The sequence below is a fragment of the Pogona vitticeps genome, chromosome 2 (assembly GCF_051106095.1).
Source record: "Pogona vitticeps strain Pit_001003342236 chromosome 2, PviZW2.1, whole genome shotgun sequence".
Classification (NCBI taxonomy): domain Eukaryota; kingdom Metazoa; phylum Chordata; class Lepidosauria; order Squamata; family Agamidae; genus Pogona; species Pogona vitticeps.
The window spans coordinates 142,368,363-142,385,948 of NC_135784.1; the positions used below are offsets into that span (position 1 = coordinate 142,368,363).

General features: G+C 38.8%; 1 protein-coding gene across 2 annotated transcripts in view; it reads left to right on the forward strand.

Moving 5' to 3' along the window:
• Nucleotides 1–17,586, forward strand: part of RPTOR (regulatory associated protein of MTOR complex 1) — a 459,589-nt gene that overhangs the window by 353,921 nt on the left and 88,082 nt on the right. For both annotated transcript variants that reach the window (XM_020813521.3, XM_020813530.3), the window contains exons 21-23: nt 3,759–3,877; nt 16,135–16,238; nt 17,236–17,419. In XM_020813521.3, coding sequence (XP_020669180.1) covers nt 3,759–3,877; nt 16,135–16,238; nt 17,236–17,419 — 407 coding nt within the window. The remainder of the gene's footprint in view (nt 1–3,758; nt 3,878–16,134; nt 16,239–17,235; nt 17,420–17,586) is intronic.

Genomic DNA, 17,586 nt, shown 5'->3' on the forward strand with positions numbered 1-17,586 from the left:
TCATTTTAAGCCAGTGATTGATCAGTGACAAACAAGACAAAAAAGTACCATTTACTAACATGTGAGAAGCTGTGCATCCCAATATGGTACCATCACTGTGATATCTGGTTATTTAGACTCCATTCTTAGAGCATATGCTATCAGTATGTCAAGTTATATGCAGAGTATGCTACTGGTATGGAAATCCTAGAATCTATTGACAATTTATTCCAAAAATATTATTCTTAGCTGCTATCAATATTTGAGGCTCTCTACATATATGTACTCCACAAAGATGGCTAATTCTTCCTGCATTTGGTGAAAAAAGGACATGAAACCTTAGCAGAGTTGCATCTCAACAAGCATACTTAGAGCTAGAAATGTTTGCAAAAAGGGGCATCTTTTTCTCATTACATTAAAATTCAGATTCATCCACAGAAATTCAGTGTGAGACTGAGAAACAAAGACTTCTTCATGCAGTGCATAGTAAAACGAAACAGAATGCAGTGATGGTCACCAGTTTAGGTGGCTTTGAAGGGGGACTGAACAAATTCATGAGGATGAGAGTATCTATGATGCTAATAGTCATTATGTGCTACTTTCAGGATCAGACATAAATTGTGTCTGAATTCCAGTCACTGGGTATCAGTGGGGGAGGGCTGGTATCTCCATGTTTTACAGTATGTGCTTACCATAAACTAGGGATGGTTGCTCTCAGTGAGCCACATGTTGGCCATTCCTGGCTGGCTGGCCACCATAGTAATGTTTTGATCTGATATTCCAGGGTTTCACTTGTATTTTTAACATTTAGAAACAGACCATATGAGGCAGTGGTCATAGAATACTTCACCTTCAGAATTTTCCATCTTAAGCAAAGCAAGTCTATGGCTTTCACTTTGAGAAAAATCCTTGTTTTCCTTTGGATTCTCTGTTGCTGCATTAAAGCTCTGAAGGAAGTAGAACTGAGCAACCATTTTAAAGATACTGCAGTAAGAGCAAGCTGTGAGGGGGCGGGGCAGTTTGACTCCCTGGGAGCTGTATTCTCTAAACCCAGAATGCTGATCTTACCAAAGCTAGAATGTGATCCAATAGCTTTGAAAACTTCAAAGATAAACTAGCTTCCTTGATCAAGTTTTATTCCCCCCCCCCCATTACCTACACTGCATACTAATGTGTTGCTTTATATATGCTCAATTAGTGAAGGCATATAACCATATTAAGGCTTGTTTGCGTAGTACCATGGGATAACAAAGCATTAATTCATTCTGTCTTCCGATTTTGCTTCTGTACTCAAGAGTGGAGTTGCCTTTTTCCAACTGATAGATGGATCTGAGTAAAATGAAAAGTGTGAAGAAATCTTCATAGGTGAAAGTCAATAACCACAGAAAAATACAGTTCTCTTGACTCTTTACTTTCTCATCAATAGACCATGAATGATGGTTGTTGTAGGTTTTTCGGGCTGTTTGGCAATGTTCTGGAGGTATTTCTTCCTAATGTTTCACCAGTCTCTGTGGCAGCATCTTCAGAGGACAGGAGTCAGAACTCTGCCTGTGTTCACCAGAACTTTGAGATTACATAGATCATGAATTATTTGCAGCATAGTTTCCTACAAAAACTACTGGAAGGTTACTGATACAAGACCCTCAGCTATCCCCCTTGCAAGATTGTCAAAAAAACTGGACAAAGAAAGTATGCTACACCTGACCCAACAGAGTACACCACTTAGACCATTCAATCTCAATGTGAATGTGCTAAGTCATCTACAAATGTAAAGCTAGAGTCATTGAAGAAACTCATCCTTAATGTTTCGTCCAGTGCATTAAGAGAATCTTAGATCTTTCTACTGCAAGCCTTTCAGAGGTTATTTGAATGGTAGTAAGTACTAGACTTTCTTAATAGTGACACCAACACTATGGAACTCTCCTAGGAGAATCTCATCTGGCTAGTGCTTTGCCCTCCCTTAGGCTGATTGAGCCTTTTCTGTGAAGGGCTTTTTAAAATATCCCTGAAATTACATGTCTGAATCTGATGTGCTGGAATCTTGGATTTATGAATAGAGCTTTTTAAAAAAAAAACACAACTTTTATTTATTGTATTATTTATCATATATTGCATAGCTACACAATATTGAATGTTTCTGTCATTGGTAACAACAGTGCGTGGCCAGAAACCTATTGTCATAGCTAGTCCTTGCCAAAACTGCTCAGATTACCTCAGTTAAACACAGGAAAGGGGTTGGGTTGGCTTGGGGAAAGTTTGGTGGAAGGAAAACCTCTGGACTTGGCACAGTCTCGGTGACATAATATGGTTGTGCTATAAGTAAATAAACAAATAAAAGGTAAATTATTATGTAGGTCCTCCCACAAAATAATTTGTCTTTTACCAGGACTTCTCCACCTGGGACTAGGAGTGATTCATCTGTCATTACTAATATTCTCTGATGCAGATACTCACCTGCTAATTGTTTATATGTAAGTGTGAGTGTATATGATTAACACATTAAAGCATCAGGCACTTTGCCAGTAGCAGTGTCACATTTCAGTTGTAGCAGCTGTCCTCCAATGAGCATTTTACATTGTCATTTCACTAAGTAGTCCTTGTTATCTTTCCATTACAAGACCAGGTATTCATAATATAAAAGAAAGGTTTACGAAGGCTGCAGTAAAGTTCCATTTTGTTATACGTCTGCCCTGTTCCTTCTCCAAAGAGCCCAGAACATGATTTTAGCCTCTTAGTCATCATGTAAGATAGATTTAATGACTGAGCAAGAATTTGAATGCTGGACTTGGATGCAGGACATCTAAACTCTATTTGCATTGATTCTCGAACAGCCCCAATGCAAAGGAATGGTAGCAACATATTTAAGAAGTATCTTCTTCACTTGGAAATAAATAATAGTACTAAGTCTGATCAAAATATGCTGGGTTTAAGATAATTGTGTGTTAGGCAATGGAAACTTCCAGTTAATCTACAAGTTGCAAGAAGAGATGAAAATATAGGGAGTTCTGTCTTACTTTTTTTCCTGTGGAAAGGAAATCTAACCCCGGAAAGGACATGGGAAGTAGTGTAGTCCATATATATAGCATATATAGCTGTGTTGTGATTCAGTCATTATGCAAATATTCCTAATAAAAGTATCCAAATGTTATGTTTTCTATCAGACTGAAAATATTCTTTTATGTAATCACAGTCCTGGTTTTTTAAAAAATCATTTCAGGTTAACTGTTTTTCAGATTCTCCTGGGAAAATAATAAGACTAGTTAACCTGCAAATAGTCATCCATAATTGGGTTGGGTTTTTTTAATATAATTATCTCATCACAGATTCTATCTATAATATACATTAAAATGTATGTTTGACTTTAAGAAGGGTAACATGTCTGTAGAATCATTGCCAGGCACATGATTAAAGTTTATTTTTGCATTTATAATTTGATCTCTCAGTCTCTCTCAGTTCGAAAGCACACTAATTAATTCATGAGATTGCAATCTCACTCTGATAAGCACTTAGTCTTTGCCTGTGACATTTTTCAAAGCATCATGTATACTGATGGCAGTTTATTAGTAGCATTATTATCAATGTTGATATTGTTTATTATTATTTTTATCATAGTCATTATCAATATGATAATGATGGTAACATTACCAGTATGATAATGATGGTTGTTAAAAACAAGTCTGATAAATGGTCACATTTACAGAACCTGCATATAATGTGATGAGTTAACTATTGCATTTCATTAAGAGATAATTTCCTTTTCTTTCCCCTTTCATTTCCAGGAGTTTCATTTAATAGTGTTTACACACAGATTTGGAGAGTCCTCTTACACCTGGCTGCTGACCCATACCCAGATGTTTCAGATTTGGCTATGAAAGTGCTCAACAGCATTGCTTACAAGGTAAATGTCTACCTGCTACTAAAATCTCAAGATGGTGCAAACTATGAATAGCTGAATCATGAATTTGGAAGACTTTCTGGAATGATTTTACTAGAAACTAAGAGCTTATAGAATATCCTGGGAAGGATATTCTTACATAAGTTTGTTTCTGTGTATTTACAGCCCATCTTAATCCCTTTTCTTTGCAAACTTATTTAGATTATGCAAGTGAGAGTAAAACTGGATTACAGATTGAAGCCACAACGGCTGCCCAGTGCAGTTGATCTAGTACATGTGAGTTAGCATGCAGACACACCATTCCACTCCTCACTTCTATTGTATGGATTAACAGCACCACCATTATTGCTATCTTTCATTTTGCGAAGATGATGTGTGTTTTAACTCCAGAGGCTGCCTTCACTGCTGTTCTAGATTTTATTATCTCAAGGAGTTTGATACCTGAGCTCCTGCTGCTGCAAACCATTTGTGATGATAAATCTTTTGCCACAAACCAGGCACTACATAAGCACTGAAATGCATTTGGTCATAAAAATACTTCCATCCCTGTTTTCACAAGATTTTGACTAAGGGACATTTGAACGTTCTCTGTTTTAGGTGCTTGGCTCTAGCCTTTCTGGTGCTCCAACAGCCTAAATCAGTCCAATTAGTTTTCTTGATGATGGTTCTTTGCAGTTTTGTCCATAAGAAAACTGAGGCTAAATTTATCATGTAAGGTGGCATTACTTTGATGCTTAATCTGTTTATACTGGTTCTTCATCGTGGCCTCTGTGAATGCACACAAGTGGGTTGTTCTGCATCTGCGCAGGACGTTTTGGAAGTTTCTAGAACTTAAAAACATTTGACTGTTATACATCCCCTCCCCCATGGAGTGCATGCTCTGCCCTCCAAAGATCCCCTCAGTTCCTTTTTTCTGCCGTATTGGTAGGACATATAGGAACAGCTAGAGCGAGAAAGAGCAAGTATTACATATAGAGAATATCCGATTTCCTAATTGATTATCTTAGATTATATTATAATTATTATTGTTTGACATTCCCTATGTGATTAGCCTCTATTTTCCCCCTTCGCAACAGTATTTTATCTTCCTGCATTTTTTCTACCCCCTCTTCCCCCACAATATCGGTTTTTCCTTTCTTTCCCATTTTTATGCCCCCTCAGGGACCATTTAAGTGGCGCATTCTCTTTCTAAGAAAATACCACTAACAGAAGGGCATGATAAATCTCCAATTCTGGAGAAATCATTGGGAGAGGCTCCTGTCTCAACATCCAATAGGGATGAACATACTTTGACTTCAGCACAGGCTGCATCAGTAGCTAGCCTTTCGCCTAGCACAGGCCAATCACAGGCTGAGATCCACTCCAGCCCGGCCTCAGCCCATTCCAGCCCTCGTTTACCAGGGCAGGCATTACTGATGCAAATGTTGGGATCGGAATCCTCCCAACATTCTCCACGCAGGCACAAAGAAAAGAGACTGCATATTTCTCCATCTCAATATGCCCCTCGACATGGAGAGAGGTACTATTACCCTGACCAGTACCGATACTTTACTAGACCTGACTATTATTACAGACATTACTATGACCCGTATTACCCGGGAATGTGTGCTGATACTATGCATTATGACAAGCCTAGGAGTGTTCAGCATGCCTCTCCATCATGGCACTCAACATTGAGATCACCATCTCCTTCAAGGCGACAACAACACTCAGAATACACATATCAAGCACCAACTCATCCATCATCGAAATCTGTCCTTAAATGACCTATCTTGGTACCAGAAGCATCAATACCGACTAAACAATCAAAGCAAACAAAGCATTCTTCTCTACATGTATCCACAACCTATGTAGGTCCTTCTTTGCACACCGGCACCGAAATACAACCGATACCAACCTACTCATCCTGAGAACCAGTACCAATAACATCAACTTCCAGATCACATTGTTCACCTTCTACTTCTTCTACATCATCTCAAGATTCTGTCTCCACTGCATCCAGAGAATCACCTCCTAACTTTCCTGCCCCTACATCTGATATTGGAGAGAACCACCCTCCCTCACCCTCAGAAGATTTTACTTCATACTCTCAATTAATCCTTAGGATGGCTAAATCACTTCAATTGGACATTCAAGAACCAACCACCCAGAAAAAGGACTTAGTCTTTGATAATTTAAACCAAGAAAAAACCCTTCCATTGAGTTTGAGTTTTATACCAGCCATGTTTGAACTGATAAAGGATACATGGGACAAACCCTTGTTGTCACTTCAAATTCCACACAGGGTGGAAAATCATTATAAAACTCATTGACCAGACACATCATTTCTTTTGAAACATCTGACACCAAACTCTATTGTTGTTGAATCAACTCAATACGGAACAAGTCTTCCGTGGCACCAACTAACAAAGAGGGATGCAAAATTGATATCTTAGGTCGAAGGCTTTACTCACTTCCTTTCTAATGAGGGTTGCTAATTATCAAGCAGCTATGCTGGCATATCAACGCCAATTATGAGATTGGGTCTTGCCCTTTCTTCAAACAGCACTAGAAACCACCAGAACAGAAATAATCAATATTTACACAGAAGCATCAACATTGGCAAAACAACAATGAATAGCTGCATGACATACAGCTGATGCAGCATCCAAGACAATGGCTACATCCATCGCACTCAGAAGACATGCCTGGCTCCATTCATCAAACATCCTGGACGATACTAAAACAAGAATAGAGGATCTACCATTCGACGCCACCGGTCTCTTTAATTGAAAACCTGATGAACTAATTGAAAACATTCACAAAATAAGGAAGACCACAAGATCCTACACACCACAACAACCTTATCAATACCAGAGAACACAATATCGAAAACAACCATATTACCAACAACAGTATCACCCATATCAACAGCCACTTCATTCATTTCGACCACAGCCTCATGACAGACCTTACCCTACAGCATCAACATCTGCTGCTAAACCCTTTCAAAATCAACAATCACAAAACAAGGCAGCCCTTTCGGAAGCAACAAAGAAATGGTAAGCAGTATCTATAACCCTATACCATCAGTATTTCAAACAAGACTTCACCCCTTTTTACCAGCATGGAGAAAAATTACCAATGACAAATAGGCATTATCCATCATTCAAAACAGTTACTTTATTGAATTCTTCACTACCCCACTCTCAGGCATCATTAGGACCACCCCTTATTCATTGGCTCTTCAGGAAGAGGTATCATCACTCCTGCAAAAACAAGCCATACTCATAGTCCCCTCATCGTCATCTCATGAGGGATTTTATTCACGATACTTTATGGTCCCTAAAAAAGATGGAGGACTCCATCCCATCCTTGATCTCAGGAACCTTTACATGTTTATTCAACCTCGACGATTCCATATGTTAACTCTTGACACTATTATTCCCCTTCTTTCACAGGGAGACTGGTTCGTTGTGATTGACTTACAGTACAAGATGCCTATTTTCACATATCGATTCACCCACTCCATCAAATGTATTTACACGAACAAACAAGGAGGTACTCACTCCTCTCACTTCTATATCTCACCATAGAATTATGGGAATTGTGTTATCTCCACCACATCTTTCCAGTGGCTATTCATGTTTCGAGGACCATTACATCGCAGATTACTTAAGCCGACTTCCTACACGAACACACAAGTGGGCATTAGACAATCACATCTTCGAAATCATTTGCCATCAATGGGGACACCCGTCCATCGATCTTTTTGTGTCAGAGCACAACACCAGGTGTCAAAGATATTGCCCTTCAGCCATCACCGACTCCAAATCACAAGGTGATGCATTCATGATAGACTGGACCGGAGAACTACTATACCTGTTCCCTCCAATCCCTTTGATTCAGAGATCAATCATTCGGATCCGTCAATTCCAAGCCGATGTGATACTCATAGCTCCCTGGTGGCCACAATAACGGTGGTTCACCCACCTGAGGTCGATGTCGACTGACATATTCTATCTACCATCGATACCCAACCTCCTGTCTCAGAGCAATCGAGCAATCCTTCATCCCGACATCCAGTCTCTGAATCTGACAGGTTGGAGGATGCTCCCGCCTTTCAAACTGTCTTAGACCGAGCTTGAAAGCCATACACACAAAAGCTCTATCAAAAGAAATGGAAATCTTTCAGTTCATTCAGTGAATCCCAGAACTTGATTGCAGTACTAATTTCCCTCAGAACAATACTTACCTTTATTCTACACCTCTTCGATTTAGGACTGTCACACTCAATCTTTAAAGTTTATATATCAGCTAATGTGGCCCATCAACCTTTACATTCTCAATCAGCAAAACTTTTTTCACTTCCAGCTTTTAAGAGATTTCTCAAAGGACTCCAAAATATTCACCCTCCAACACAACAACCTGTGCCCCAGTGGTCTCTACAGCTGGTCCTAAATTCTCTTACCAAACCACCCTTTGAACCAATGGCCACATGTAATTTAAAATTATTATCCCTGAAAACTGCGTTTCTGGTGGCAATAACATCTGCCAAGCGTGCCAGTGAGCTAATCTTCGATGAGATCCACCTTACCTGCAGTTTCATCCTGACAAGGTCACCCTATATTTTGATATTTCATTCCTCCCCAAAATTGTCTCTGGTTTTCACTTAAATCAACCCTTGATTTTACCAACTCTATTTTCTTCTCCTTCTACTTCCATCGAGTGCATGCTCCATATGCTGGACGTCTGAAGCTCTTTAGCCTTTTATACCAATAGAACAAAGGCATTTAGGAAGTCTCCAATGCTTTTCCTGTGTTTCCAAGGTCCTCACAAAGGCGCTCCAGCATCAGCTCAAACCATCTCTCGCTGGATAGTTCAGACTATCTCACTGACTTATGAACTTTCAGGCAAGACACCTCCTGAACACTTAAAAGCTCATTCCACCAGAGCATTGTCAACATCCACTGCTTTGCATTGTGGGATAGAACTACCAAACATCTTTGTTGTAGCTATATAATTTTGCAAGTGCAAGAGTGCAATTTTTTTCCCTTGGTGATTTTCTAGAGACCAAACTTTTTTATGAAATAGTATATAAGAATGGTGGATAATAGCATCTAAGGATAAAATATAGATTGTATATAATGGGAAACTGTCATCTCATTCATTTGTTTTCCCTAGAATATTCTAGCTATTAAAAATATCGCTGTTAAAAAATTGTAATAGGAGTCGTACCAGATACTGGTATGGTAGGACAATATTTAAAAAATGTTGAGGCAATAGTAATAATGTGACTTAGAAAATAAGGCAGTCTAGTAGGTGATAGTAGATGCTCCCTTGAATTATAAAAACGTATTGTATCTTCTCTTCTTCAAAGGGAGCTTGGTCCATCCAGCAGTTAATCATTCTCTGAATCATTATTAAACTGTTGCTATCATTTACCTTTTCTGGCAAGGTTAGCTTTTCCCTCCATCTCAAAACCCCGTGATAGAGAAGGAAAACAGCACGATGTCAGAACAGTGCCACATATTACATGACCAGAAGGAAAATGTGTGTCACATTTCTGAAACAGAAAGGAGCTACATTGTGAACTCTTTTGTTTCAGAGAAGAATTTTAAAAGTGTCTCCTGTATCAGTTTTCTGTAATTGTGACTGGATGTTTCTTTGAATAGTATCACCACTTGAGTAGTTGTTGCATCAATATTGTTAACCATAATTTGCATTTCTTTTTGTATTTTTTACATCCTTCAGCATTTTTTTACGGAGCCATTAATTAGCGAATTGCCAGCCATCCCTCCCTACACACACACAAATGCACACATACTATACAGTTACATTCATAAGAAAGCAATATAGAAGTTGCACAAGAATTCTGAAAAGAAGGGGAAAGGCTGTGTTTATTAAGGAAGCGTGGGACAGCTTCATTCCAGGTAGACTAAGAACTGACAAGTCTGCTAAGGAAATAGGAGTAATTGTGGAAGCCAGGAACTACGAATAGAAGTGGAAGAGAAAAGCTGCAGCATGGCCAAGGATTTCAGCAACCTTCAGTAATTCATCTGCTGCTCACCCTTTTCGTCTCTTACTCTTTAAGCTTTTGCAAACATCATGTTGGATAAATTGTGGACTTTCACATTTGGCACACTTGTTCCATTAGTTTTGAACCTGGCAGTAATTGATATTTTCTCTCACATAAGAATTTCTGGACCACATCCCAGAATGCGCAGTACAATTTCCTGGCTTCATAAGGAGAATAACAGAACATGACTCCACTTCTTTGACAGTGTTTTTGGTCAAAAAGGATGTGTACTGTGTGGCTATAACAAGCATCATCTGGAGACAGAATATCTGAGCTGGTGATGTGTAGCAAAAGTTTATTGCAAAAGATTGATTCAGATATTTGCCTCAATGGACTTCAGAAACATGAGCGAATTGTTCTTCTGATTCTACACTTCTAAAGTAAAGGGTGGAAGTGGATCTTGGGGTCCTCAGCATATGTGGGAAGCATACATGCTCTCTTTGAATGCTACATTGGAACATATGCATTTCCTTCTTTTATTAAATATATGAAGAATCTCAGATGTTTTTCTGCAGAATCCTCAAAACTCAGTTTTCTTCTGAATTATCATTGCAATGAGATGAACTCCAGCATCTTTGCATAGTAATCCCTTCAATCTTTCTTCCTTTCAAGCATCTAAAGACATGTTTTTAAGCAACTGTTCTAAAAAGAGCAAATTCGAGCCCATAAAAATGGAGAATTAAAACTTCTAAATTTTAGACTTCATATCTACTTTTATGAGGTTTAAACTGATTTGGTGAACCAGATATATATACTTTGAATTGAATTTCTGCTGTTGAATTGCCTTCATTCATCATAGATAGCTCCAATGTGACACACACTCTGCTGTCAGTGGTAACATTACACCTGCCTTGAGTCCCAGCTTTGGGAGAGAGATGGGATATAAATTCAAGAAAGAAATAAAGTAAACACATTTTAGCATTCAGAATCATCTTGTGAATACAGCAGTTACATAGATTTGCACTCACCACATTTACAGGTCATGATGCAGTAATCCATGACGTCAGCAATTCCAGTTACTACTATAAAAAGTAGAACTTTTTATGACCACATCGAAAGGATCGTGTAAGTTTGCCTGCCAGTCAATTTTGGAAGCAAGTGTAATAAGCAGTGAGCAGCTGGATCTGGATGCATAACATATTCCAAGATTGTTGTCAAAGGAAGTAGCTGCAAACTGTAATCAGGCAGAAACATTTTTTTCTTTTTTCCTCTTCCTTCCTGTTTATAGCTCCAAACTAGTGAGTCAAGGTCAGCAAAACTGTAAAATTTGACAGCCAATTGTGCAACGAGGATGCTAAAAAATGCTTGATCTATTGGATGTATTACTGCAGAAGGCATGTTGTGGCTTTGGATGCATTGAGTCAAATAGCTACAGTCATGTAAAAAAGAAAGTATGTCCTCTTTGAATCCTATGGTTTTACATACCAGGACATAATAAAAATCATCTGGTCCTTTGCAGGTCTGAAAATTAGGTAAATACAACTTCAGATGAACAACAACACATTACATATTACACATGTCATGATTTATTTCACAATAATAAAGCCAAAATGGAGAAACCATGTATGAAAAACAAATATACCCTTACTGCTCATATGGGAATTAATAGTCTAGTTGCAGCCAAGTGCTGCTAACCAAATGTCCTTGAGTAATTAATCATCAGTAAGTGTGACCACCTCTATAAAAGCCAAAGTTGGAGCATGTCTGGATCATTCACTTGTGTAACACAATGCCAAGGAGGAACCACATCAGCATTGATCATAGAGAAGCAATTGTTGCTGTCCCTCAATCTGGGAAGGGTTATAAGGCTATTTCCAAACAATTTAAAGTCCATCATTCTACAATGAGGAAGACCATTCAAAAGCAGAAAATGTTCAAGACAGTTGCCAGTCTTCCCAGGAGTGGACGTCAAAGTAAATTCACTCCAAGGTCAGACTGTGTGATGCTCAGAGAACCTGCAAAAAAAATCCAAGAATTACATCTCAGACTCCACGGGTGTCAGTTAGCATTTTAAATGTTAAAGTTCATGACAGTACAATTAGAAAAAGGCTGAACAAGTGTGGTTTGTTTGGAAGAGTTGCCAGGGGAAAGCCTCTTCTCTCTAAAAATTACATGGCAGCACAGCTTTTGTGTGCAAAGTTGCATTTGGACAAACCACAAGACTTCTGGAACAATGTCCTTTGAACAGCCAAGACCAAAGTGGAGAAATTTGGCCATGATGCACAGTGCCATGTTTGGCGAAAACCAAACAAAGCATAGCAGCACAAACACCTCATACTATCAAGCATGACAGTGGAGGGGTGATGATTTGGGCTTATTTTTCAGCCACAGGACCTGGGCACCATGAACTACTCTGTACACTGAAGTGATCTAGAGTCAAATCTGAGACCCCCTATCTGACAGCTAAAGCTTGGCCAAAATTGGATCATGCGACAGGACAATTATCCCAAATACACAGGCAAATCTACAACAGAACAGCAGAAAAAGAAAACAATCAAGGTGTTGCAGTGGCCCAATCAAAGTCTAGATCTCAACTTGATTGAAATGCTGTGGCGGGATCTTAAGAGAGATGTGCATAAGCAAATGCCTGCAAACTTTAATGAACTGACTCAATGTTGTAAAGAAGAGGGGGCCAAAATTTCTCCAGCACGATGGGAAAGAATGAAAGAGTCATACAGAAAACAATGACTTCAAGTTATTGCTGTTAAAGGTGTTTCTCCAAGCTATTGAATCATAAATTGTACTTACTATTTCACAGATGGCTTATCTGTTTTGGCTATATTTTTGTAAAATAAATCATGCCACGGTGTAATACATGTGTCATGTGTTGTTCATCTGAGGTTGTATTTACCTAATTTTCAGACCTGCAAAAAACCAGATGATTTTTATTATGTTCTGATACATAAAACTCAAAGAGGGTGTACTTTCTTTTTCACATGATTGTTGTCTGCAACATGAGAAAAGTGAAATACTGTATCTTAGTTTATTGGTGTATAAACGTTGAAGAGCTGGGTGCAGATCTAGAGTTTGCACTGCAAGACATAGTAGTTAAAATTAACCAAGCAGTTTTTCAGATTGCTGCAATTTATCATTTTCTATGAATGATAAGGTTAAGGTAACCTTGGCAGCAAACAGTTGTGCCTTGTACCATTGTTGACAGGCAATTCTGTGCCTAAAGAAGCACCAAGCCCTAGTGACCATTCCAGTTCTATTATTCACATCTTCTGTCCTCAGGGGGAGGGGTCTGATATGTGTACTATTAAAATAAATAATCAGTTTATTCTTCAGCTACATAAATAAAAAAACACTTCTCAGAGAGATGGTTGGCTGCTGACACAAGGTTTGTCCTTACTGTATGCTTAAAATCAGACACAGACAGAGTTGGTTTGAGTGTTAATGTACATTTGTGTCGCTGTTATCATATTGAAAATAAACTGTGTGGGACCACAACAAAAACTTGTCAATAACCTTAGGGAATAGGATCTTCTTTCTGGCTTGCCTCTGCAGATTTTTGGTCAATGATGAGTCATCTTTAATTGTCCTCCTATAGCATCCTTTTCTGTATTTTTTAACCAGGAAAAGTGTTTATTCTTAAATTGCTGGTTTGTGCAGTACGTAAGGAATTATGTAAAGAACGACACACTCTGACCTTGATTTACAAAGCTCTTACATGCACTTATTCTATTGCCCATCTATTTTTTCTTATCCTGAGGTGTTAATGCAAGCAGCCCAGCTGAAGTCCAGTGCGTAACTGTTCACATTTTGAAAGCCTTGCAATTTCTATGATCTCTCAGTAAAAAGCAAGGGCCAGGGCTCTAATGATTCATACAAAATATATTCTGTTTTTGGTGTAATTTTCCTGTATTGAATCTAGGTTTTATTTTTATCTGCTATAACTGACCCATCTATTTGTAATCATCCATGCTGGGCTGTCTTTGCAATTTGCTTGAATAATATTTCATAATAATGATGTTTCAGGCTCTCTAGTAATATAAATTACCGGTAAGTGTAATATCAGTATGTTATTGCTATGAATTTCAATAATGTGGATGCCTTAGAACAATAATTCCCAATCTTGGATCCCCAGGTGTTTTTGGATTAAACCTCCCAGAGGCTGTGCTGGCCAGGATTTCTGGGAGTTGTAGTCTAAGAACATCTGGGGACCCAAAGCTGGGAATCACTTCCTTAGAGCAAATGTTTGCACAGAAGTGTTGCGCCACCACTGTATCATTTATGTATCCTGAGTTTAACTTGTAATGGAAAATAGAACAATCTAAAGGAAGTGAAGAACAACAACCTAAGGCAAGCAAATTGTGAAAGACAAAGCTCTTCAAAAATTGTCGAGGGCTGAGGGCTACTTGGAAATAAAATGCAGGTGCCAATTCCAGGGCTGGAGTACCCTAACTCTCCCGCTTTCTGGGGGCTATTGTGTGACTGAAAGATTTGTATCAAGTAGATCCAAAGCTTTTCCCATTTTCCAACCAAGCAACTCATTTTTGTCAGTACAGTAATTGGAAAACAAGTGGCAAAGCTTCAAGAGCAGTAGAGGTCTCCATGTAAGCAATGAGAAAGGCTGTGAGGACTGGCCTTGTTCTTTGCTCAACCATCTCTCTATTCACAGACTTCCTACAGGAGAAAGTGAGAAAAAGAAGAAGAAGAAGACCTAGATAATTATTGCCTGGATAAGACAATAAATGTGACAATGCTATTTCAAGGGCAACTTCCTTTGTTTGAATAAATGGGATGGAGGGGAGCAAAGCAGTAGAGATTGCCAGTAATATGCTAATTTAACTAGATGTGAACTGGCATGAACTATTTATAATCATGAGGATCACATGGAGAAGAAAAATCCCAGGAGAAGTATAAAGATTCTTATTTTTATGAATCAGATGAACATAATGTGAAACATCCGCAGGATAGCTGACAAAGCAAATAAGGATTTTTTTAAAAAAAATGTAGAAAGTATTGCCAAGCAGGTCCATGGCCAGTTTTTATGATGAGAAGGACAGCCGGCTTGACCCCAAAGGCAACTTGTCATGTTGGCAGCAGCTTTTTTCACCCTTACAAATGAGATTGGAACAGTGCCATTGCAAATTCACAATTCACGGCAATGGCATCCACAACAGCTTGAGTCCTTTTCTTTTAAGGACAACACAATGCAAATCTTTCCATGAATAGCTTTGTGACTCTTTGGGAAGAGAAAAGAAAGTCACTTTGGCAAGCCTGTTCAACAAGGGTGGACAGATAATATGTGCTTTCCAGAACAACTTGCACAGTCTCTGTGCACTCAGAAATTGTAGGTGTAAAGTGCAAATGCACATACTGCTAGAACACTGTCTGCTGTTTATGCTATTTATTTCTGCAGGTTCCCAGATACCTTGTCCATGGCACTTTACACCTTTTTTGTATGACAGCTGGGATCTTAATGGCCATCAGCTCAGTCTCTTTTGGATTTGACAAACACCCTTGTAACAGAAGGTTCTGTAGCATTAGAAGCTTGGCATTTTACAGTTTCTTGTGCTCTGTTTCTATCCCTCTTTCCCTTGTCCAGAATTTCAAGGAATGGTGAAGGAGGTTTAGCTATTTACTTCTGGGAATTGCAAGAGCTCCTCCACTTATTTTCTTGCTTCACTTTTATTGCCTTGAAAGCTACTACTGCACACGACCCAGTATCTCAAGAGAATTTATTGTGAAGGGACTGCAGTTATGGGTACAGGAAGTAATTCTTTACCTCTGAACACACTAGGAATTTTTGTTCCTCTGAGCCAAGCTTTGCTTGTTTGTAGATACAAATGTTATTGTTTCTGGAACTTTATTGACACAATATATGTGAAGAACATTGTATTCATACTTCATGTTTTTGATATTTATGTCAGATTGATAATATAATGAATATTTTGCCTCAGTCATGAAGATAACCACATGTTTTCTTTTTCTGTGACAGTTTCTCTCCTCAAAGTGCCAGTGAGGAGGGATACTACATATTAAGTGGGAACTTTTTAAAATTAACATGCATTAATTATATGGACTCTTTTTCAGCTGGCATATAAGTTGCACTGAAATGTTGCAGCAGTGTTGAAGCCCAAGTCTCCTTTGACAGCCTGTGCCCGCCCATTTTTCATCCTATGAATTCAGTTATGTTTGCAAGATTTAAAAGAACTTGGCAGCTGTTCTCTCAGTGGTTAAATTCTTTGTTTTCTAGGCAACTATAAATGCCCGCCCCCAGCGCATCCTTGATACTTCCTCTCTCACGCAATCTGCCCCAGCCAGTCCTACAAACAAAGGCATGCACATACACCAAGTGGGGTAAGTTGCTGATACTTCTAAGTCCATGTCGTACCTACATGACTTCATGCCTAATGGCAAATCTGTATTCATGTTGTGTGGATACAATTAACATTTGGCTAGTTTTGAAGCTCCTTCTCTGGAGTGACAAGCTGGAAAATGTGTCACATGGGGAGCAGTTAAGACAAATTTCTCCTCAAATAAAAGCTATCTGGTACAGTCCTTACAATGAAAACTATAACACTTTAAACGTAGCCCTTTGAATTATCTGACTCATTCCATATCAAGGATATTTGTATTTCTCTTGTTCAGAAGTTAGCCAGTATGGGCACATGCAGTGGTTTCCATGACTTAGTGCAGAGGCCATCATAGGAGGAAATCTGATGTCTGGGTTGAGGAAAGTATTGATCTTATTCTACAATGTCTGTGAAGTGACATGAGTGTTTTATGTTGCATGGGGCATATGCCGTGGAAATTGGTTGCATCATCAGCTTCACAAAACATGAACTCAAGTCATAAAAAATTGTTCTTCAAAAGCAACAAGATGTGTAGCATCTTCTAGACATCTAAGAAGTAAATCAACTAATATCAATTTCTAAAAAGCAGATCACATTACTTAGAGATTCACTATCAAGAGAATTGTGACCTGTCTGAGTAACCCTTTAGTCATGTATAATCTCTTGGTGGTATCAGACTAAAAAATACCTGAAAGTAAATCCTGCTATACCATTTCATGTACTTGGATCTAAGCTGTAGATAATTCCTGTATTTATTTAAAATTCTATCTCCTACCCCACGCTTCTTCCTCAGTATCTCTAGGGCAAGGGCAAAATGCTACCAGCTTGGAAACAACTGTAGACTAAAAAAAAAAAAAACCTGAGAATGAGTAGCAGTAAGCAAAGCAACAACAGGTAACAGATGTTACATTGTGTCTCCTAAAGGCAGGTAGTGCAGTGCAGATACTTAAAAGAATATTTTCAGCCATATTTTCACATCTGTTTTCTTTCCCATTTGCTAGAGGATCTCCGCCAACCACAAGCACAAGTAGCTCCAGCTTGACGAATGATGTGACAAAACAGTCTGTCAGCCGGGACATCTCATCTGTAAGACCTGCAAATGCAGGCAGTGTAGGGGTACAATACACACCCCACTCTCACCAGTTTCCTAGAACCAGGAAGATGTTTGACAAAGGCCCAGATCAGGTAAAAGTGTGTTGCCTTCTCAGTACAGTGGTGCCTCGCATTACGATGTTAATTCGTTCCAGCGAAATCGCTGTAAAACGAAAACGTCGTAGTGCGAAATTAAAAAGCCCATAGAAACGCATTAAAACCCGATTAATGTGTTCCTGTGGGCTTGAAACTGACCGTCC